Source organism: Capra hircus, chromosome 10 (assembly GCF_001704415.2).
Source record: "Capra hircus breed San Clemente chromosome 10, ASM170441v1, whole genome shotgun sequence".
Taxonomy (NCBI): Eukaryota; Metazoa; Chordata; class Mammalia; order Artiodactyla; family Bovidae; genus Capra; species Capra hircus.
The window spans coordinates 91,170,104-91,192,662 of NC_030817.1; the positions used below are offsets into that span (position 1 = coordinate 91,170,104).

The following is a 22,559-nucleotide window of genomic DNA, read 5'->3' on the forward strand; positions in this document are numbered from 1 at the left end:
GTGACGTATTTACAGAGACACTTGAGAAGCACCAGACAAGATAGCTCTACCCCCCATATATTCTGCTTTATGTCCCCCAAAGTAGTATTTTTAAAATACTCCACCAGGTGCTTCTGATACGTAACAAGGTTGACAACTAAAGGACTGGGTGATTTTAAGCTCTTTTTCAAATCTGAGAGCCCACATAGCCTACCTTATTTTCTAGCTAATTAATACTTCATTCACTGTGAAATAGGTCAAGGGATAGATGAGTAACTTAAAAAATCAGTTTCCAGTATATGACTTGTAGAACAGGTGGCATTTTTCCCCCAAATGAAAATGTCTAGACAAGTAGAGCTTGTTAGGGCTTCCCGGGTGTCTCAGTGGTAAAGAATCCAGTTGCCAATGCAGGAGAGGTAAGAGACACACATTTGATCCCTGGGTCAGGAAGAGTCTCTGGAGTAGGAATCTGGAGAAGCAAGCCACTCCAGTATTCTTGCCTAGAAAATTCCATGGACAGAGGAGCCACGTGGGCTACAGTCCATGGGGTCACAAAGAGTCGGACATGATGGAGCACACAAAGCTTATAAAAATATTCTGAAAATTTTTTTTTTAAACAAATAACTTGTTTTGTGTTTCAGGCCAAGTTTTCACCGCACAAACTGGTTTGAGCCTGTGGGCTCTGAGTATCAACAGGTTATGCAAAGAGTAGGGGTGATTGACCTGTCACCGTTTGGCAAGTTTAACATCAAAGGCAAAGACTCCATTAGATTGTTGGACCATGTCTTTGCAAATGTTATTCCCAAGGTAAATAACATTATAGGGGTAGGGGTATAAGGTCCAGGATCCTGGCCTGCTTAATTTCTATCCCCTCAATTTCAAAAAACCAATGTGTTATTTCAAAAAACCAATGTGTTATTTCAGTTCACCTAATGATTTCTGTATGAACATGAGAATTCTTCAACTAGTGAAGGGCAGTCTAGCTAATTTTCAAATTTAAATTTTTGTTGACTGAATTATTATCTAAGGATCATATGGCTTTGTTTAATTGTGTCAACAGGAACCCCCAGATTGGTTGAAATGTAATTTTTGTGATCAGTAATTATGATGATCATTTAAACTGCAAACTTCAAAATGAATGGGTTTAGGTTTACAGATAGTTCACACAATTGGTATAAAAGATTCAGATGTCTTACGTTGTTGACATCCACATTTTTATTTCCATGTGGCGTTGAAAGGATACATAAGATTTTATTCTTTTCTGTAGGTGGGTTTTACAAATATAAGTCACATGTTAACACCAAAAGGTCGAGTATATGCTGAGCTGACTGTCTCTCACCAGTCTCCTGGGGAGTTTCTATTAGTAACTGGTTCTGGGTCAGAACTTCATGATCTTAGGTAAGTGTACATGTACTAAGAAAATTATATGCATTATGACTGATCCAGTCTTGCACTGAGGGTACTTATGTTTTGTGGGCTTTTTAAATCAGTAATTGAAAACACAACTTAAAATCTTTAAACCTTCTTGTTTTAAATAAATGTCATGTCTTTCATAGGAAATTACTCAAGTGAGGGTCCCTATAACCATCCCTCTCCCAAAGGTAAAGTAAACCAGTGGGTTTACTGGTTCTAATAATATTAACTCCTATCTATTAGGGATCACTCATATGTCAGAACCGTTTTTACACATTATCTCAGTAAGTTCTTTTAGTAGACTTATCTGCAGGGTGTTTATCATGCCCATTCTCAGGTGAGGAAACTGAAGTTTGGGTTAAAGTGACCTGCTCGAGTTAGCCTTGTTGATTCTGATGCTCACATTTGGTTCATGTCAGTGCGTTGCCTCCCGGGTTTTCTTCCTTTTTCTTTTCCATATTTGTGCTCCCTGGCCCATCGCTGTGTTGGAATCATTGATTTTCCAACTCTGTCCTTCACATAAATCTTCAGCCTACTATTTAGTCTATTCTAAAATACATTGTCTTTAGTATTTCTAAAATATTTGGAATATTGTTGCTTGATAAACCTCTTACTCCAACAGACTCTCTCTCTAGTTGTAAGGTGATGCAAATTCCATCCTCCTATCCAAGATAACGTTAGGAGCCATCTTAGTCACTTAGCTTTGTGCCCGTCCAGATGATCATTTTATGACAGACTTGTGTAGCTCCAGGGACTGCTCAGTACATTGTAAGCAAACCCTCTCTCACTGGCTTCCAATCAAGACCCAGAAATTGAAACCAGTCTTTAGAGTTTTAATCTTCTCCTTGTGATTGTCAAAGCAAGCATGTGTCTGGTGGCAGGCACATTATTAACCTTTAGCAGCACAATTGTGTCTCCTATGTATGGGTATTAGAGAAAATTTGGATTTAAATTAACTTCCCAAGATGGACTCATTAGTTTAAATGCAGTAAGGCTGTCACTGTTTGAAAAAATTTTGTGACAGAGCTTATTTAAATGGAAGGATCCTTCTGTAATGTGAAAAATCACCTGCATATTTGTAAGTGAGTAGCTTAAAAAGAATCATTTACTATCTCTGAGACTCAGTTTCCTCAAATTTAAAAATTTGTTGATTATATGAAATGACACTCTAGGGATTTTCTGGTGATTTTAAACACACAGTATATCTTCAGAGAAATAATCTGTTACCAACATGTGTTATTCCAGCAAGACTTAACACAGTGTTTATGAATCTCAAATGCAGATGGATTGAGGAAGAGGCAATCAAAGGTGGATGTGATGTTGAAATTAAAAACATAACTGATGAGCTTGGAGTCCTTGGCGTCACAGGACCATATTCAAGAAAGGTGCTACAGAAACTGACCTCTGAAGATCTTAGTGATAATGTTTTCAAGTTTCTTCAAACCAAGTCTTTAAAGGTTTCCAACATTCCTGTCACTGCTATCAGGATATCTTATACTGGTAAGAATTGGAAAGCAACCGAGAGTAAGTCTCTAAAACTTAGAAGCACCCGGAAATGTGTGCACACACACATGTTCAGTCTCTCCAGTGTAACTTTGGAGGACGATTTCTCCTGCCCAAGTCTTCTGACAATTCTGTTTATTCACTCCGAGTCTGAGAAAGTCATTCTGCAGATTCCCAATTGTGGTTCCAGGCCCATAGCTAGCTGCCTACCATTCAGAAAGGTAGGTCAGAAAGTGCAAAGAGGATAGTTGTTGGAATAGCTGGAAGGGATGACAGGGTGTTCAGGGCAGCGGATTCTGTGTTGTTGTTCAGTTGCGCAGTCGTGTCTGACGCTGTGACCCCAGTGGGGTCACTCACAGAGACCAATGTGGACTGCATACAGCACTCCAGGCTGCCCTGTCCCTCACCGTCTCCTGGAGCTGCTCAAACTCAGGTCCATTGAGTCGGTGATGCCATCCAACCATCTCGTCCTCTGTCACCGCCTTCTTCTCCTGCCCTCAATCTTTCCCAGCACCAGTGTCTTTTCTAAATGACACTTGTTATCGGCTGTTCACATCAGGTGGCCAAAACATTGGAGCTTCAGCTTCAGCATCAGTCCTTCAGTGAATATTCAGGATTGATTTCCTTTAGGATTGATTCCATGTGGGAGGATTCAAAGTGGTCTCCCTTAGAGAACATCTTGAATGTGGCAGGCACTGCCCTTAAAGCATTACCGCTGTTCATCTTTCTTTCTAAGTGTGTTAGAGAAGCCTTCCTTGGCAATGATGGCACGTAGCAGGTACTAGAAACAGGGAAGAATGAATGCTCTCCAGTTCCCCACGGGCTCCCTGGGCTCCCTCCTAATCTCCTCTAGACTCCTCGTCCCTTTGCAGGAGTGCTAGGCGCCCAGCCTTCACTCGGGTACGCGGTGCTCCTGTCCTGGAGAGGCACCGCATCGTTAGCCCTCTGCGTACGGCATACAGGCCTTAGCTCTTCCCTAGGCTTCTCTTTTCCCCATCCTCCCTCCACCCAACCTCGGAAAACTGGCGACCAGAATCAAACATAAGCAAAGTAAAAAACAAGCCGACTCTTTGAGTTGGGTTTCATTTTCTTTTCTTTTTTGCCTGTGGTTCTAATGGTGAATGAAATGATCAAGTAGGGGAGAAGGAGGAAGCGGGGGCCATTAGAAGCTCTGGCTATCCCACAGTGAGGAACATCCGAATAATTGCCATCAGTGGCCTGTATGTTTAAGCCTTGCGATCTGGGGCCACGGAGTTGGGGGTTGAGGTGTTTAAACCTTGAACTCCTTATCTTGATCAACTTTGCCATGCTAATTCCTCACTTAACATTATGAAGCCAAGGTGAGAATTAAGAGTAAGTCCTGAATCACCATCTGTCTGAGTTGTCTTAAATGCTGCTCTCTGTGTGGGGGGTGGGGCAGTATTGGGCCCAGAAACATCTGTTATATGGCAGGCTCCTTTGCAGTGCGGCTTGGCTGCAACTTTTTTGGGAACCGAGCTTTTATCACTCTACAGTGTCTATTTTGCAGAAGTGGAACCTCTCATTTGTTGATGTGTTTTAGCTAATGCACATTAGACCTAGTGATTGTCGTTCTTACTCTGGTGCGGCCCTTGTGGGTGTATTTCAGGTGAGCTGGGTTGGGAGCTGTACCACAGACAAGAAGATTCTGCAGCGCTTTACGATGCTATCATGAATGCAGGCCAGGAGGAGGGAATTGACAATTTTGGAACCTACGCCATGAATGCCTTAAGACTGGAGAAAGCTTTCAGAGCCTGGGGGTTAGAGGTTTGAAATGCGATCATCTTTATGAAAATTTTACATGTGTTGTATCTGATTTTTATGCAAGGGTTAGTTTAACTGTGTTAACATTGGCTCTGACTGTAAGAGAAAGAATGTATTGTAAGAAAAAAAAAATTTTTTTTTTTTTTGCCACATTGGACAGCAGGCCAAATCTTAGTTCCCTGACCAGAGCTGGAATCCACACCACCTGCAGGGAAGGATGGCGTCCTAACCTCTGGACCACCAGGGAAGTCCTGAAAACTTTATTTAATTAGGGACAAAGGTTTTTCCCCTCAATTTCCCAGTTACAAATTCAGGGGAACTGTGATGCAATGTTTATTCTGCCTTAATTCCCCTTGTTTGGCAGAGAGCCCTGGACATCTGCCTCTGGGTGCTGACTTTGGCTGCCCCAAGGGAGCCTGTCTACCCCCATGGGATTTGGGGATCACCTTTCAAAATTCTTCCTTCTCCTCTGTCATATTGTCTATCACCATTTCCTTCTTATTCTGCACCTTTTGGGGAAGTAACAACAAAAGCTGTCTTTCTGAGGGGCAAGGTTGGTGGTCTGGAATGTGCTGGTCCAGCCCACACCCATCGTTAATAATGAGAACTTAGGAGTTTCTATTTGTGTAGTTACACACAATTTTCATAGGCATGATGTCATCTACCTGCTCAGCTCTCCCTGAAGAGGGTATTATTGGTGATTCTTGGGCAAGGAGGTGGGAGTTAAACACACAATCATGCTAAGAAACAATAAACAACGTGGTCCAGATTGCACAGAAGTGTCCAAACAGTGGTTCAAACTCTGTTCTCTCATTTTATCTCCAATATAGCAGGCTATCTTTAGATCTCAATTTTCTCAGGTCCGCTAGTTGTTTTCTTGGAATGCACTGAGGTTTTAGGTATGAGAGCTTAGATAAGGGACCTTTGTAAAGGGTGTACTTTAGGGTACAGTCTCTGCAGTTTGAATGTATCCTCTACCACATATTATGTGGCCTTAACCCTCTAGAGACTTCACTTCTCTGTAAGAGAGAGAGTCTTTATCCTACAGAGTTATTGTCTAGGACAATATTGTTAGTGCCTAGGACATAAAGTGTGAATTTGAGGGCAAAGTAGGTTTGAAAACACAGGCAGGGTCCCTAGAACATTTAGATCAGGGGCAGAAGAAAGTGGGTTTTGAGGTGGACAATACAGCCTCCTGGAGTCACTGAAAGAACAAAAGCCCTGGGGCAGCTGTTGCTTTACAGAGAATGTGCTCTGTTGCAGGGATCCTCAGAGTCCTCAGAGGATGCTGCTGCAGGGAGAGACGGGGAGGGCAGCTCTGCCTCCACTCTCCGCAAGGAATGAGCAGCGTTTCTCTGCTCTCCCCCTTTCATTTCCTTCTGTCTCCATCCCAGCCCCTCTAATTTCCCAGCGGTGCCAGCACGCCCTCTAGTGTTATTAGAGCAATCAAGCATCTGGACTTCTTAAAATTTTTCCTGGAATTCTGAAACATTTTTAATCAATGAAGTATAGTCTGAAAAGTAGACTTTTTATCATAGAGCACATGCGGGCTTTAGAAATGTCAGTGTGGTAAGGACAGCATCTTAAAATCCACAAGATGGTATCGCGTGCTATAGTAAGCATGAGGTTTGGGGTGAGACACTGAGAAAAGCCTAAGTAATAAATTCTCATCTTGTTTCTGGAATTTTGAAAATTTGAGCAGGTAAAAAATAATCTTAGAGTTGCTCAGATTGACTAGGAAATATGAGGTCAAATTTTATATCATGTAAAACAAGTTTATATCACACATCTAGGTCATGTGAAGGCTGTGTTTTCTTTTGTTGAGTTTGGCTACCTTTTATGGGGTTTAGATCAGTTCTCTTGGTGCAAAAGATATTGATGAAGGCAAAACAAACAAAAATCAGGTCTAGTCCCAAATAATGGCTTTAGCTCCCCTTGAGGTATATTGTAATGACAGCCGAATTCAACCTCTTTCCCCCCGCCCCCCTTTCCCTCTCCTGAGCTCTGTGGAAACTATTTTCCTATCATATGTTTTTTTCCTCCACTTATCCTGATTTCTGGATGATTGCAAGATAAATTAATTACTTAATAATGTTTCAAAACATATTTATGTAGAATTATTAGGTAAAAGCTTATGAGAAGCTTGTTTCTGGGAAGAACATCATTGTTGTGGCATCTCTCAGATGTTTATTATACCAAAAGAGCCTTGGAAACAAGCTGGGAATTTTAGCATCCAATTTGCTATTAAAATAACAGTATTTGCTGAAAGGCTACATTTGAATTTTAGATTTAAAAAATTACTTTAGAGGCCAGTTCACAATCTGTATCTATGTCTATCTGTCTATCTATATATTTCAAATGAAAAAGTATTCTCTTTAAAAAATAAATGTGAAAGTGATGTTACTAAAACCACTTGTACTCATCTAAGATTTAAAATGCATGTTTCTCTTTTAGATGAACTGTGATACTAATCCCTTGGAAGCTGGACTGGAATCTTTTGTGAAACTAAATAAGGTATGTTTACATTCCAAAGTGTATTTGAAATAAATCTTAAAATTATGCTGTTTCATGACAGAGCCATGCTTTAAAATTTAACGAAGTGTGACTTTAGGGCAAAGGAGTTGAACATAAATAGTAAGCATTACTTAAGTGCTTCATGTCAAGCTTTGTCAAAATTTGATATCAGTTCAAATGATTCTAATGTGCCTGTCGATGCAAGAATCCATCAACGCTGAAGACCAAATCTAAATTCTAAGATAAAAATCAGTAAGAATAAGATGTCAGCAGGCAGTCTTGTAAATCCTGGTGACTTGTGAAGTCACAATTAGCTGATGAGACATACTGCATTAATTGACTCTTCCTGGGTGCTCAACAGCGTGAAGCAGCCTCACCCAGCAGATCTGTCCATCTGCTTATTGAGCATCTTGGTATGCAACATCTGCATATAAGCAACTGACACATTTCAAATATGTTCAGCATAAGAGTTATTACTGAGAAGACAATACAGGCCCAGAGAGTCATAACTGATATTGACATTCTAAAGGGAGCACTTGCATCAGTGGTTCTCAAACAGATAGCATCAGTGTCATCTGGGAGCTTGCTAGAAACACAAGTCCTTAGTTCTCCACTAAATGAGGAACTGACTCAAACCTCAAACCTACTAAATGAGAATCCCTAGGGTCAGGCCAAGTGCTCTGTGTTTTAACAAGCTTCAGGGGATTCCAATGCACCTAAAGTCTGAGATGCACCAGCGTATACAATCATTATGGAAAAGCGTATTCTAAGACAAGTATATTACAATCTAGCTCACCTATTGCAAATCCTACAAATATAAACTAGGTTATCCCATTATGGACTAAGTGATTATGTCCCTCCAAAATCCATAGGCTGAAGTCCTAACCCCCACATGGTGCTATTTGGAGGTGGGGCCTTTGGGAGGTCATTAGGGTTAGGTGACATCATTCTTGGGGTCCCCACATTGGGGTCAATGTTCTTATGAGAAGAAGGAGAGAGATCAGAGCTTGCTGTTTGCCATGTGAGGATGTAGTAAGATCATGGCTGTCTGCCAGCCAGGAAGACGAACCTCACAGGGAACAAAACTGGCCTTGGATCTTGGACTCACCAGTCTCCAGAACAGTGAGAAGATCATTGCTGTTGTTTAAGCCACTCCATCTGTGCTAGTTTGCTATAGCAGCCTGAGCTGATTCAGGTACTTATTAAGCAGTGTCTTAGTTACTATACAAGCACTTAGTGGAGGTACAGTTGGTGGTAATATTGAAGGATAAGGACAGCAGCTGTTTTTGTTTAGGATATTTGTTAGAATTCCAAAATTCCTGTCCTGTGCTGCCTTAGGTGTTAATCAGCTAAAGGAAAAGCTGTTTTCATATTCCATGGAAATATGTGAACACATGAATATGAATCAGGCTAAGGAAACTTTTTTAATGCCCCGAATCAGTTCCAAATTCTAAGCTAAGATATTAACATAAACATGTATATTTATGGCATTAGATTTTAGGGAAAAGAACCTCTTAAAGGGTTTTAAAGGGAATATCTTTCTGTACATTTTCCCCATGACTTTTGTTTTTACGATGTACCATCTGCCTCCAGACCAGAGAAAGCAGGTGCTTGGAGTTTGGGCAGACCCTGGCAGCAGATTGCTCCTTCTGCTAACATAAGTCTTGGTTTAGTCGTATAAAACTAAGGATCAAAATGGCCTGGCTCCTGAAAGCGCTAAGCTTCTGTTGTTGGTCACCAGTAGGTAAATAGATAACTGACTTCTTTGCTTCAGTGTTTGGGTATTATCGTTTATTTGATTTTTAAAACTCACTTTATGATTTATAAGCAGGTGTGGATTGACTTGTGTGTTTATTAGTTCCTTTAAATTAGTTCAGTAACCAAATCTCAGCTTAGAACTGTTAGTTGTTTCATATACAGTGGCTTTGATTTATGTTATTTTTACGATTTCTGAATTGTTTGTTCTAATTCGGGTGTCATAAAGTTAATTTCTAATGCTTTCGCTGGGGGAAGGTCCATGCAGCACAAGGACCAGGACCTAATCAAGCTGGTGCTTTTCAGTTGCATAACTCAGGTGGTTAGTGGGCTTCAGCCTAACCATAGCAATGCTTGCTAATTTCCAAGACAGGTGAATAGGTTGCATCAGCTTTGTTTCGAGCTTGTTTGGTGGTTTCACAACAATTTTATCTTGGTTCCATAGCAGTCTCTAGTGCAAAACAGGTTCCTGAAAAACTTACTTATATTACAAACTGAACCATGTCACTTGATAAGTTGACTCCTGTGCCAGGCTGTTACCCAGCCTGGTTTCATACCTTTTAAAGAATAATATAATGCAAGTCCACATGGCTTGGGGAAACTGATGTTATATGAAAACCAAAGCAGCAAACAGAGAACACTTGTATTTAAAACAAAACCAACCCCCTAGATCCTGGCATTCTCCAATTATTATACATCATTTCTTTCTTTTTTTTTTTACCCTTCAAAGCAAATATTAGACTTCCCTGCTTGGCCCTTCTGTGTCTGCAAAATGACTGTATATGCCATAATGTGAAGACAAATACAGAGATGTAGGCTGTGTCAGAGCTAGGAGGACACCTACACCTCTTTATTTGAGGATGAGGAAACTGAAGCACAGGGAAGTGACCCAGGCGCTGTGCCATGTGTTGCCCAGGTTGAACTCTGACCTTGCTGCAGTGAGTGCTTTCTCACTCACCACTTTCTCAGCCAGGGCTTTGTTGTTGTTATTCTGTTGGTAAGTCGTGTCCAGCTGTTTGCTACCCCATGCCAGGCTCCATGGGGTCCTCCAGGCAAGAGTACTGCAGTGGGTTGCCATTTCCTTCTCCAGGGGATCTTTCCAGACCAGGGATTGAACCCAAGTCTTTTGTGCTGGCAGGCAGATTCTTTAGAGCTTATCAGCCTTGAAAAACTGCCCCCAAATTTTCTGGCAACATGTATCATAAGATTTGCATTGTTACATTTTATCAGTGAGTACCTCCCACAGTCATGTTTTGGTTATAACGAATTTTGTATCTTGTGGTAGGATCAGAATAGCTGCTTTGGTTATTTTAAGAAGGAAGATGGGTGAGTGAGGAGATGAGCCAGCCTCATTAGGGTGAATTGTGTTCTTTTCAAAACTGGTACAAAAGTAGGGAAGAGAAAATTGGAGCACTGAAGAAATCTTAGATCATAAAGATGGCATTTGTCTTCCTTAACTCTTAAAGCTCTCCGAGTCAGTCTCCCAGTGGTGTTGGCTTATGTGAAGCAAATACACCTGTGTGTACACATTCATCCATCTAGTCAACATTTATTAAGTACTATTTACTGAACACTTTGCTAGACCACAGGTCTAAAAATTAAAGAGATGGCTCCTGATGACTCTTAGATCTCAGGAAGCTTGAAATGAGTGGAACTTTAAGAACTAAAGTTGTAGGATGTATTCTTAACCTTGATTCTAAAAATAATTCTCTGTATGAGGTGGGTTGTGCAATAGCACATATCAGAACCATCTTGTGAAGAGATGGGAAGTGCTATGAGACACGTAAGAACTCCTGAATGTTTCCTGTGAAGTCTAAAACCCCTTGACCTGAATAATATTATAATTTTTTCCCGAGGAAGTTACTTTCTGGGGAAAAAAGTTAGTGGTTTTTCGTTGTTGTTGGAAATGAAAGAAGTGCATTAATTAAAAACAAAAGGAAAATCAGCTGCCTTTGGTCACAATCATAAATGTTCTTGGAATTTTCTTCTGGGAATTACTGAATCTATAAAACCCCAGCCAAGGGCCACAGAGGATCGAATACTAAGGGTGAAGTATTAAGATCAAAAGATTTTTTTCCCCTTATAAAATGCCCCCTGCCCTTTCTCTCTCTCCCTCTCTTTTCCTGTCTTGAGTTTCTCACCAGTAGAAACAGAATAAAATGTGATATATAATTCAAGAGGGAGGAGATATATATGCATGTGCTATGCTGTGCTGAGTTGCTCAGTCATGTCCGACTCTGCCAGGCTCTTGTCCATGGGGATTCTCCAGGCAAGAATACTGGAGTGGGTTGCCATGCCCTCCTCCAAGATATATGTATTCCTACAACTAATTCACATTCTTGTACAGAAGAAACGCAATATTGTAAAGCAATTATCCTCCAATTAAAAAATGTAATATTTATTAATAACAGATTGGAAGACAATATTACTTTTAGAAATTAAAGGGTCTCTCTGAGGAAAAAGGATTTAAAGCATAACCATTCAGTAAGCAAAGCCTAGCCTAGATAGCATATTAAAAAGCAGAGACGTTACTTTGCCAACAAAGGTCCGTCTAGTCAAGGCTATGGTTTTTCCAGTGGTCATGTATGGATGTGAGAGTTGGACTGTGGAGGAAGCTGAGTGCCGAAGAATTGATGCTTTTGAACTGTGGTGTTGGAGAAGACTCTTGAGAGTCCCTTGGACTGCAAGGAGATCCAACCAGTCCATCCTAAAGGAGATCAGTCCTGGGTATTCATTGGAAGGAATGATGCTGAAGCTGAAACTCCAATACTTTGGCCACCTCATGCGAAGAGTTGACTCATCGGAAAAGACTGATGCTGGGAGGGATTGGGGGCGGGAGGAGAAGGGGATGACAGAGGATGAGATGGTTGGATGGCATCACCAACTCGATGCACATGAACTCTGGGAGTTGGTGATGGACAGAGAGGCCTGGCGTGCTGTGATTCATGGGGTTGCAAAGAGGCGGACACGACTGAGTGACTGAACTGAACTGAACTGAACTGAACCATTCAGTAAGCAAAGTATAACCATTCGGTAAGCAAAGCCTAATCATTCAGTGAGCAAAGTGGAACAAAAAGACGGTAAAGAGGCAAAACCCTCACCACCAGGCCTACTACATCCAAGTATTCAATAAATATTAGCATTATTAAAACATCAAACTGGAAATTAATCATTGTTCATGGACAACAAGTTAGAAACGAATTCTATTATGTTATAGTGGTGAAAGTACCCAGCTCTGGGGAAATTTTAGGTAAATGATAGTAGGATTTGAGGAAGCAGAATATTTTCAGCAACTCTCAGTTTTGACTGCATATCAGAGTCATCTGAAATATCATTCCTTTATATCTTACAACCTTTTAAAAAAAGCCTCAACACTCAGGCTGCATCCCAGATCAATTAAAATAGAAGGTAGAGACTTAGGCAGCAGTGTTTTTTAATTTTTTTTTAATTCCCCAGGTGATTTCAAGAAAGATTGAGAATGACTGTTTTTAGGTAAGTGACTTTCAACTGTCTAAACATTACTATCTTGGAGAACTTAAAGAAAAGTTACCTGATGCCTTACCCCCAGCAGTTCTCAGTGTGGTTCACAGACCAGCAGCATCAGTGTGACCTCAGGATTTATTTGAAATTCAAGTTATTGGGCACCATTCCAACTCCCCAAATCAAACTCAGGAATAGTGTCTTTCCATGTGATTTTGATGAACACGAAGTCTGAGACCTGCCCAAACCAACTGGATCAACCCTAGGGGTAGGATCTGGTTTCTTGTTTTGTTATGCAATGAAGACTACACCAAAGCCTTTGACTGTGTGGATCACAACAAACTGGAAAATTCTTCAAGAAACGGGAATTCCAGATCACCTTACCTGCCTCCTGAGAAATCTGTATGCAGTTCAAGAAGCAACAGTTAGAATGGGACCTGGAACAACAGACTGGTTCCAAATTGGGAAAGGAGTACGTCAAGGCTGTTATTTCTCACTCTGCTTATTTAACTTATATGCAGAGTACATCATGAGAAATGCCAGGCTGGATGAAGCACAAGCCGGAATCAAGATTGCTGGGAGAAATATCAATAACTTCAGATATGCAGATGACACCACCCTTAAGGCAGAAAGCGAAGAACTAAAGAGCCTCTTGATGAAAGTGAAAGAGGAGAGTGAAAAAGTTGGCTTAAAGCTCAACATTCAGAAAACTGAGATCATGGCATCTGGTCCCATTACATGGCAAATAGATGGGGAAACAATGAAAACAGTGACAGACTTTATTTTCTTGGGCTCCAAAATCACTGCAGATGGTGACTGCAGCCATGAAATTAAAAGGCGCTTGCTCCTTGAAAGAAAAGTTATGACCAACCTAGACAGCATATTAAAAAGCAGAGATATTATTTTGCTAACAAAGTCCATCTAGTCGAAGCTATGGGTTTTCCAGTAGTTGTGTATGGTTGTGAGAGTTGGACCATAAAGAAAGCTGAGTGCCAAAGAATCGATGCTTTTGAACTGTGGTGTTGGAGAAGACTCTTGAGAGTCCCTTGGACTGCAAGGAGATCCAACCGGTCCATCCTGAAGGAAATCGTTGGAAGGACTAATGCTGAAGCTGAAACTCCAGTACTTTGGCCACCTGATGTGAAGAACTGACTCATTGGAAAAGACCCTGATGCTGAGAAAGATTGAAGGCAGGAGGAGAAGGGGACGACAGAGGATGAGATGGTTGGATGGCATCACCGACTCAATGGACATGAGTTTGAGTAAGCTCCGGGAGTTGGTGATAGACAGAGAAGCCTGGTGTACTGCAGTCCATGGGGTCACAAGGAGCTGGACATGACTGAGCGGCTGAACTGAACTAAGACTGAGAACTGCTGTTTTAGTTCTGTTAACTTCATACCAGCTATGGTCCAGTGAATAAACAGGAAAGTGGAAAAACAGCCTGGTCAGATGATTGGCTACCAGTTAATATGTTGCTTAGTTGTGTCCAACTATTTTGTAGCCCCATGGACCGCCTGCTAGGTTCCTCTGTCCTTGAGATTTCCCAGGCAAGTGCTGGAGTGGGTTACCATTTCTTTCTCCAGGGGACCTTTTCAACCCATGGATCAAACCCGTGTCTCCTGCATAGCAGGGGGATTCTTTCCCACTGAGCCACCAAGAAGCCCACCAGTTAATAAATTCTGTCCCAAATCTTGTTTTTTAATTTTTTTATTTTTTTAATTTTTTATTTTTTTTTTAATTTTAAAATCTTTAATTCTTACATGCGTTCCCAAACATGAACCCCCCTCCCACCTCCCTCCCCACAACATCTCTCTGGGTCATCCCCATGCACCAGCCCCAAGCAAGCTGCACCCTACGTCAGACATGGACTGGCGATTCAATTCCCACATGACAGCATACATGTTAGAATTCCCATTCTCCCAAATCATCCCACCCTCTCCCTCTCCCTCTGAGTCCAAAAGTCCGGTATACACATCTGTGTCTTCTTTCCTGTCTTGCATACAGGGTCGTCATTGCCATCTTCCTAAATTCCATATATATGTGTTAGTATACTGCATTGGTGTTTTTCTTTCTGGCTTACTTCACTCTGTATAATTGGCTCCAGTTTCATCCATCTCATCAGAACTGATTCAAATGAATTCTTTTTTACGGCTGAGTAATACTCCATTGTGTATATGTACCACAGCTTTCTTATCCATTCATCTGCTGATGGACATCTAGGTTGTTTCCATGTCCTGGCTATTATAAACAGTGCTGCGATGAACATTGGGGTACATGTGTCTCTTTCAATTCTGGTTTCCTCGGTGTGTATGCCCAGAAGTGGGATTGCTGGGTCATAAGGTAGTTCTATTCGCAATTTTTTAAGGAATCTCCACACTGTTCTCCATAGTGGCTGTACTAGTTTGCATTCCCACCAACAGTGTAGGAGGGTTCCCTTTTCTCCACACCCTCTCCAGCATTTATTGCTTGCAGATTTTTGGATCGCAGCCATTCTGACTGGTGTGAAGTGGTACCTCATTGTGGTTTTGATTTGCATTTCTCTAATAATGAGTGATGTTGAGCATCTTTTCATGTGTTTGTTAGCCATCCGTATGTCTTCTTTGGAGAAATGTCTATTTAGTTCTTTGGCCCATTTTTTGATTGGGTCGTTTATTTTTCTGGAATTGAGCTGCAGAAGTTGCTTGTATATTTTTGAGATTAGTTGTTTGTCAGTTGTTTCATTTGCTATTATTTTCTTTTAATAGAATTTTTTAAAATGTCACCGAATTCTAGCTCTGTGAACTTGGGGAAGCTATTTAACTTCATTTTCCAAGTGAGATTGCTATTCTGTAAAATAAAGGCTCCCTTTCATGTCTAAGATTCTACGTAGTCCCACCTTGCAGAGTGCTTGGATACTCTCTGTTATCATAGCAGTCTTGGAGGCTGCTATGTTATCTATATGAGCTGCATGATTATATTATTCTAATTAAGCCATCCTTAGTCTCTTACCCATTTCTGTTGCTGAAAGAAAAAGGAGGGAAAAAGAGAAGAAAGAAAAAAGGAAGTGAAATCAAGTTTGAGATCAAGTTTATCATTCTTGAAACATGTGTTAGAGTATATTAAACTAACATCCATTGAATCATTCAGTTCAGTTCAGTTCAGTCACTCAGTCATGTCCGACGCTTTGCAACCCCATGAATCACAGCACGCCAGGCCTCCCTGTCCATCACCAACTCCCAGAGTTCACTCAAACTCACATCCATCGAGTCGGTGATGCCATCCAGCCATCTCATCCTCTGTCGTCCCCTTCTCCTCCTGCCTGCAATCCCTCCCAGCATCAGAGCCTTTTCCAATGAGTCAACTCTTCGCATGAGGTGGCCAAAGTACTGGAGTTTCAGCTTCAGCATCAGTCCTTCCAGTGAACACCCAGGGCTGATCTCCTTCAGAATGGACTGGTTGGATCTCCTTGCAGTCCAGGGGACTCTCAAGAGTCTTCTCCAACACCATAGTTCAGAAGTATCAATTCTTCGGTGCTCAGCTTTCTTCACAGCCCAACTCTCACATCCATACACGACCACTGGAAAAACCATAGCCTTATCCTCATATATATCCAATTTCTGTTATAAAACTCTATTTCCATCCTAAAATCTTAAGTATGCTATTTAGCTAATTACTTTCTAATTTGGAAATGTATGGGAACCCGTGGCTAGGAATGAATTGAAGTAATTCTTTAGATTGCTTTTATTTTAATTATTTTAACAGTTTCCTGCATGCATGCGAAGGTGCTTCAGTCATGCCACACTCTTTGTGACTCAATGGACTGTAGCCCACCAGGCTCCTCTGTCTGTGGGATTCTCCAGGCAAGACTACTGGAGTGAGTTGACATATTTAAAATGTACCGCTGGATAAGTTTGGATGCATGTCTGTAATCATTAAAGCATCACCACTTCAAAGATGGTGAATGCACCCCTCATCCCTGAAGTGTGTTCCTGCGCCTTGATAATCCATACCTCCCAGCCTTCCCTACACTCTACATGACCCGAAGGAACTTTTCATCACTGCAGACTATTTTGCATTTTGCAGAGTTTTATATAAATTGAATCATACAATATATACTCTTTTGGGTATATGAAGATATAATACACAGCCTGGGAAAAAATATTGGCAAAGTATGTACCTGACAAGGACTTGTATCTAGAATGTATGAAGAACTTTCATAATCTTTTGAGCCTAGATTCAGCATAATTGTAGAAGATTAGCTATTACCAAAAACTGACTGTAAACATCCTTGTAGAAGTATTTGCATGGACTGTGGCTTTCTTTTGTCTCAAGTTAATCCCTAGAGGTGGAATGACTGGATAAAGTGAAAGGGATATGTCAACTTTATAAGAAACTGTTTTACAAAGTGATGTACCATTTTTCATATTTTATGTTCCCACCAGCAGTATATGAGAGTTCCAGTTTCTCCATACGCTCGTCAAACACTTGCTGTGATCAGCCTGTTTAACTTCAGTTATTCTAAGAGATGTGTAGTGGTATCTTATCATGGTTTTAATTTGTTTCATTAATGACTTGATGCTTAACATCTTTTTTATGCCATTCCTGTCTCTCTTTTCATCAAGCATCGGTCAAATTTTTACTCATTTTAAACTGGGTTCGTTTTTTCCCTTATTTTTGAGTGTTGAAAGTTCTTCATACATTCTAGGTAAAAGTCCTTGTCAGGTACATACTTTGCCAATATTTTTTCCCAGGCTGTGTATTATATCTTCATTTGTCCAGTAGTGACTTTCAAAAAGAAGTTTTTAATTTTTGAATTTTTAAACACCTTATCAATTTATTCCTTTATGGATCATGTTTTCATGTTGTAGCTGAGAAATTTTTGCCTAACCCAAAGTCACAAAGATTTTCTGCTATTTTTTTTCTACAGGTTCTATCATCTTTTTACATTTAGATCTGTGATTCAATTTTAGTTAATTTTTCTATCTGATAAAAAGTATGGATGGACATTTATATTTTAGCATATAGATGTACAATTGTTTACAGCACCATTTGTTGAAACAGACTATATATTCAAACTACTTTGCCTTTGTACCTTTGTCCAAAAAAATTGTTCATCTAGGTTTAGGTCTGTTTCTGGACTCTATTGTGTTGTATTGATCTATTTATCTTTCTTGTTAAGGATACCATACTGTCTTCATTATTGTAACTTAAATTAGGTTGTGATAGCCCTGAAATTTTGTTGTTATTTTACAGTGTTGTTTTAGCTATTCTAGGTCCCTTGGATTTCCATGAATCAGAAAGCCTGCTGGGATTTTGATTGGAATTACATCCTGTCTATAGGTCAGTTCAAGTCTTCTGTCTTATGATGAGGTCTATCTGTCCATTTATTTAGGTAATCTTTAATTCCAATGACGTTTTGAACTTTATGGGTCTTGCATATCTTTTTACAGATCTATCCTTAAGTATTTTGTATTTTGATAGTGAGCTTCCCTGGTGGCTCAAGTGGTAAAGAATCCACCTGCAGTGAAGGAGTCTTGGGCTCAATTCCTGGGTCAGAAAGATCCCCTGGAGAAGGAAATGGCTACCCACCCCAGTATTCTTGCCTAGAGAATTCCATGGACAGAGGAGACTGGTGGGTTATAGTTCATAGGCTCACAAAGAGTTGATCATGACTGAGCGACTTGTAAATTTTTAACTTCAATTTTCAGTTGTTTATTGCTAGTATGTAGACAACAATGGGTTTGTATAGTGATCTGACATTCTGCAACGTTGTTAAACCCACTTAGTAGTTCTAGTACTTAAAAAAAAAATTTCCTTGGATTTTCTACAACTGTGTGCATGAAAATAAAACTTTTCTTTGTCTTTTGTTTCTAATCTGGATGCTTTTCATTTATTTTTCTTACCTTATGGTACCAGCTAGAACCTCTACTGGTTGAAACAGCAACAAATAGAAGTGGTAAGAGCAGACATGCTTATCTTGTTTCCCAGTTTTAGATCCAAAACACTCACCATCATCACCATCGGTCTTTCATCATTAAGTATGCTGTTGGCTGTACGTTTTCCATAGAGAAAGCTGTAGGATTTTCACAGATGCTCTTTATCAGGTTGAGGGGACTCCTTTCTGTTTTTCGTGCTAGAAGTTTTGCGTTTTGTTTTGTTTTAAAATTAGGAATGTTAGATTTTGACAAGTGCTTTTTCTGGATCCATTGAGATAATCATACGGCTTTTCTTTTTTACTTTGTTATGTGATGAATTGCATTTATTCTCAAATGTTAACCCAATTTTAATTTTGGTATAAAATCCATGTAGTAATGATGTATTATGTATTTCTATGTTATTGGGTTTTATTTGATAATTTTTAAAAGAAATTTTGTAGCTGCATCCTCTTTATAAGACCTGTTACAGTTTGCAACTATTTTGTTCCTATTTCTTGATCTTTTGATATAACCTTCTTGAGTACAGGTTCTGGTAATACACAATACATTTTTACCATTCTATCCCCAGCACCTATCAAGGCTGGCATGTAGCAGATGAAGATAATGCCAGAGAAGTATTGGGACCTCATCATGCAGGGTCTCATCTGCCAGGCTAGGGAGTTTGGAGTGTATCCTGGAGACACTGAGAAGACTTTAAAGGATTTTGTGCAAGGAATGACATTTTAGTGACGGAAAACAGATTAAGAGGGATTTACCCTGGTAAGTGGGAGGTCATCTTCCCGAATTGAAGCAATCCAATGGAGAGATGTTGAGGGCTTCAACTAAGGCGGTGGCCATAGGATGGAGAAGAAAGAGGTATGAATGATAATGAGAAGGTAGGATGGAGACCACATGAAGGGCTGTTTGTGAAGGGAGTGGAAAATAGGACCCAGGATATTGTTAATGAGCTAGGAAACACCGGTGGGGTGTGACTGAGAGGTTGGAAAGACTTGTGAGATGTGGGGGGACTATGGGACAGCCAAGTGGAGAGTCTCAGTGGCAGCTGAGCACATGAGTCTGGAGACTGCTCTGAAAGTATGGATTTGGATCATTCATATATAGGTGGCAATTAAAACCAGGGGAGTTCTGGGATCCCTTCTATAGCACCCTGTACTTACCTCTACTATGGTATTTTCACACCCAATAGTACTGGCTGCCTCCTCAGCAAGACTGAGCTCCTTGAGGACAGAGGCCAAGAATCCTCAGGGCTAGTACTGTGTGCTATAATTTGTATAGTCTTAGTAAGTATTTAACAGGTTTGAACCATGGCTCTGCCACCAACTGGTTCTAAAATAAACAAGTTGCCTAATCTAAAAATGCTTCAATTTTATCATCTCTAAAATGAAGAAAACATCCACCTTTTAAATTTGTTATAAATATTAGATGAGTCAAAGAACATTTGATACCTCAATAAATGTTAGGCCTCATCCAATCTTGTTGAATGGAATCTAATCACATCTTTTATGGAAAACCAACTATAGAGAAAACCCTTTCAGTTTTTGAAGACCCTAGCTTTATTTCTTTGTATTTTCTTTAAAAATTATTTACTTTGCATTTAGGCTTGAGTGCTCTACTTAAAACACCAAATAAGCAATTGTTCTTCACTATAGTCTAAAGAGATGAAAGCTATTATGAAACCTCGATATTCTAATTGTTGCTAATGCAGTTAAGCATGAAAGTACCTCTGAATCACTTTGTTGTACACCTAAAACTAACACACCATTGTTAATCAACTATGCTCCAATTTTTAAAAAAGTACATTCTGACAAAGCCACAAGCTCATTTCCCTGTTTTCTTATGAATCAAAAGACTCAAAGACTGAAAAATATGGTTTTCTTTGATATTGAATATATTAAAAGTCATTAAACACACACAATGAATGCTATTTTCATTTTGAAACATCTAGTTTGGATCAGATGCTAATTAACCTAATTATTCGCCTGGCTCATGAATCATATTTTAATTATTTTCTCCAGGTTTTGATGTATCCGCACCTTTCTTCTGGTTAATAGATTCCCTTTTCTAGTTGTATCAGACTTTTTTGAGAAGGAATGCTTAATTGCTTAGCAGTTTCGGTTAGAAAAATGCTAGATGAATTTTTTGTTTTAAATATGCCAAGAGTAGAGAATAAAAAACTATGAATATGAGAATATTCATTTCTAGCCAATAATAACAGACTGGAATTGCTATATTCATAGTTTAATATTTTGCTAATAAAGAGATAGGAAAATTGTAGTTATTATAAACTTGCATGGACTGTTATAAACTTCTGCAAAGAGGAAAAGGAATCAAGAATGGGAAGTCTGGTTCTGAGGTTTGGTGTTAACTCACTTTGTCACTTTGGGCAATAATCTTAACTATGGGTCTCAATTTTCTTATATAAAAAATGACCTTGGACTAAGTTTTCTGCCTGCTTTAATCCTGTATGATTCTAATTGTGTGATAATAAAATGAATGATGGTATAATTTGTTTTGATGGGGTGGTGGGCTGGTCAGATCCATTCCCTCAATGGAACAAACCCAGTATGTGACTTTATCAGTTTAACTGTAAGACAAACATAGATGCATATGGTGTTTTACAAATGACCAGAGAAAGTTAGTTCATTATAAGGACCATAGGTTAGTCATAATTAACTAACCTCTTCCAACAACACAAGAGAAGACTCTACACATAGACATCACCAGATGGTCAACACTGAAATCAGATTGATTATATTCTTTGCAGCCAAAGATGGAGAAGCTCTATACAGTCAGCAAAAAAAAGACTGGGAGTTGACTGGCTCAGATCATGAACACCTTATTGTAAAATTCAGAGTTAAATTGAAGAAAGTAGGGAAAACCATAAACCATTCAGGTATGACCTAAATCAAATCCCTTACAATTATACAGTGGAAGTGAGAAATAGATTTAAGGGACTAGATCTGATAGACAGAGTGCCTGATGAACTATGGATGGAGGTTCGTGACATTGTACAGGAGACAAGGATCAAGACCACTACAAGAAAAAGAAATGCAAAAAAGCAGAACAGCTGTCTGAGAAGCCTTACAAATAGCTGTGAAAAGAAGGGAAAAAGCAAAGGAGAAAAGGAAAGATATACCTATTTGAATGCAGAGTTCCAAAGAATAGCAAGGAGAGATAAAGCCTTCCTCAGAGATCAATGCAAAGAAATAGAGAAAAACAATAGAATGGGAAAGATTAGAGGTCTCTTCAAGAAAATTAGAGACACCAAGGGAATATTTCATGCAAAGATGGGCTCAATAAAGGACAGAAATGGTAGGGACCTAACAGAAGCAGAAGATATTAAGAAGAGGTGGCAAGAATACACAGAAGAACTGTATAAAAAAGATCTTCATGACTCAGATAAACACAATGGTGTGGTCACTCATCTAGAGCCAGATATCCTGGAATGTGAAGTCAAGTGGGCCTTAGGAAGCATCACTACAAACAAAGATAGTAGAGGTGATAGAATTCCAATTGAGCTATTTCAAATCCTGAAAGATGATGCTATGAAAGTACAGCACTCAATATACCAGCAAATTTGGAAAATTCAGCAGTGGCCACAGGACTGAAAAAGGTCAGTTTCATTCCAATCCCAAAGAAAGGCAATGCCAAAGAATGCTCAAACTACGACACAATTGGACTCATCTCACATGCTAGTAAAGTAATGCTCAAAATTCTCCAAGCCAGGCTTCAACAGGACGTGAACCATGAACTTCCAGGTGTTCAAGATGGTTTTAGAAAAGGCAGAGGAACCAGAGATCAAATTGCCACATCCATTGGATCATAGAAAAAGCAAGAGAGTTCCAGAAAAACATCATCTACTCCTGCTTTATTGACTACACCAAAGCCTTTGACTGTGTGGATCACAACAAACTGGAAAATTCTTAGAGAGATAAGAATACCAGACCACCTGACCTGCCTCTTGAGAAATCTGTATGCAGATCAGGAAGCAACAGTTAGAACTGGACATGGAACAACAGACTGGTTCCAAATTGGAAAAGGAGTATGTCAAGGCTGTATATTGTCACCCTGCTCATTTAACTTATATGCAGAGTACATCATGAGAAACGCTGGGCTGGAGGAAGCACAAGCTGGAATCAAGAATGCTGGGAGAAATACCAATAACCTCAGATATGCAGATGACACCACCCTTATGGCAAAAAGTGAAGAAGAACTAAA

At 39.8% G+C, this 22,559-nt stretch overlaps 1 protein-coding gene across 4 annotated transcripts in view; it reads left to right on the forward strand.

Moving 5' to 3' along the window:
• The window catches only part of DMGDH (dimethylglycine dehydrogenase), a 72,694-nt gene that overhangs the window by 34,873 nt on the left and 15,262 nt on the right, over window positions 1-22,559 (forward strand). For 3 of the 4 annotated variants that reach the window (XM_005685299.3, XM_018053674.1, XM_018053676.1), the window contains 5 exons: window positions 621-786; window positions 1,247-1,377; window positions 2,675-2,892; window positions 4,523-4,680; window positions 7,132-7,191. In XM_005685299.3, the coding sequence (XP_005685356.2) occupies window positions 621-786; window positions 1,247-1,377; window positions 2,675-2,892; window positions 4,523-4,680; window positions 7,132-7,191 (733 nt within the window). Of the gene's footprint in view, window positions 1-620; window positions 787-1,246; window positions 1,378-2,674; window positions 2,893-4,522; window positions 4,681-7,131; window positions 7,192-16,167; window positions 16,802-22,559 lie in introns of those variants that run through there. The other variant, XM_018053675.1, reaches the window with a different exon arrangement.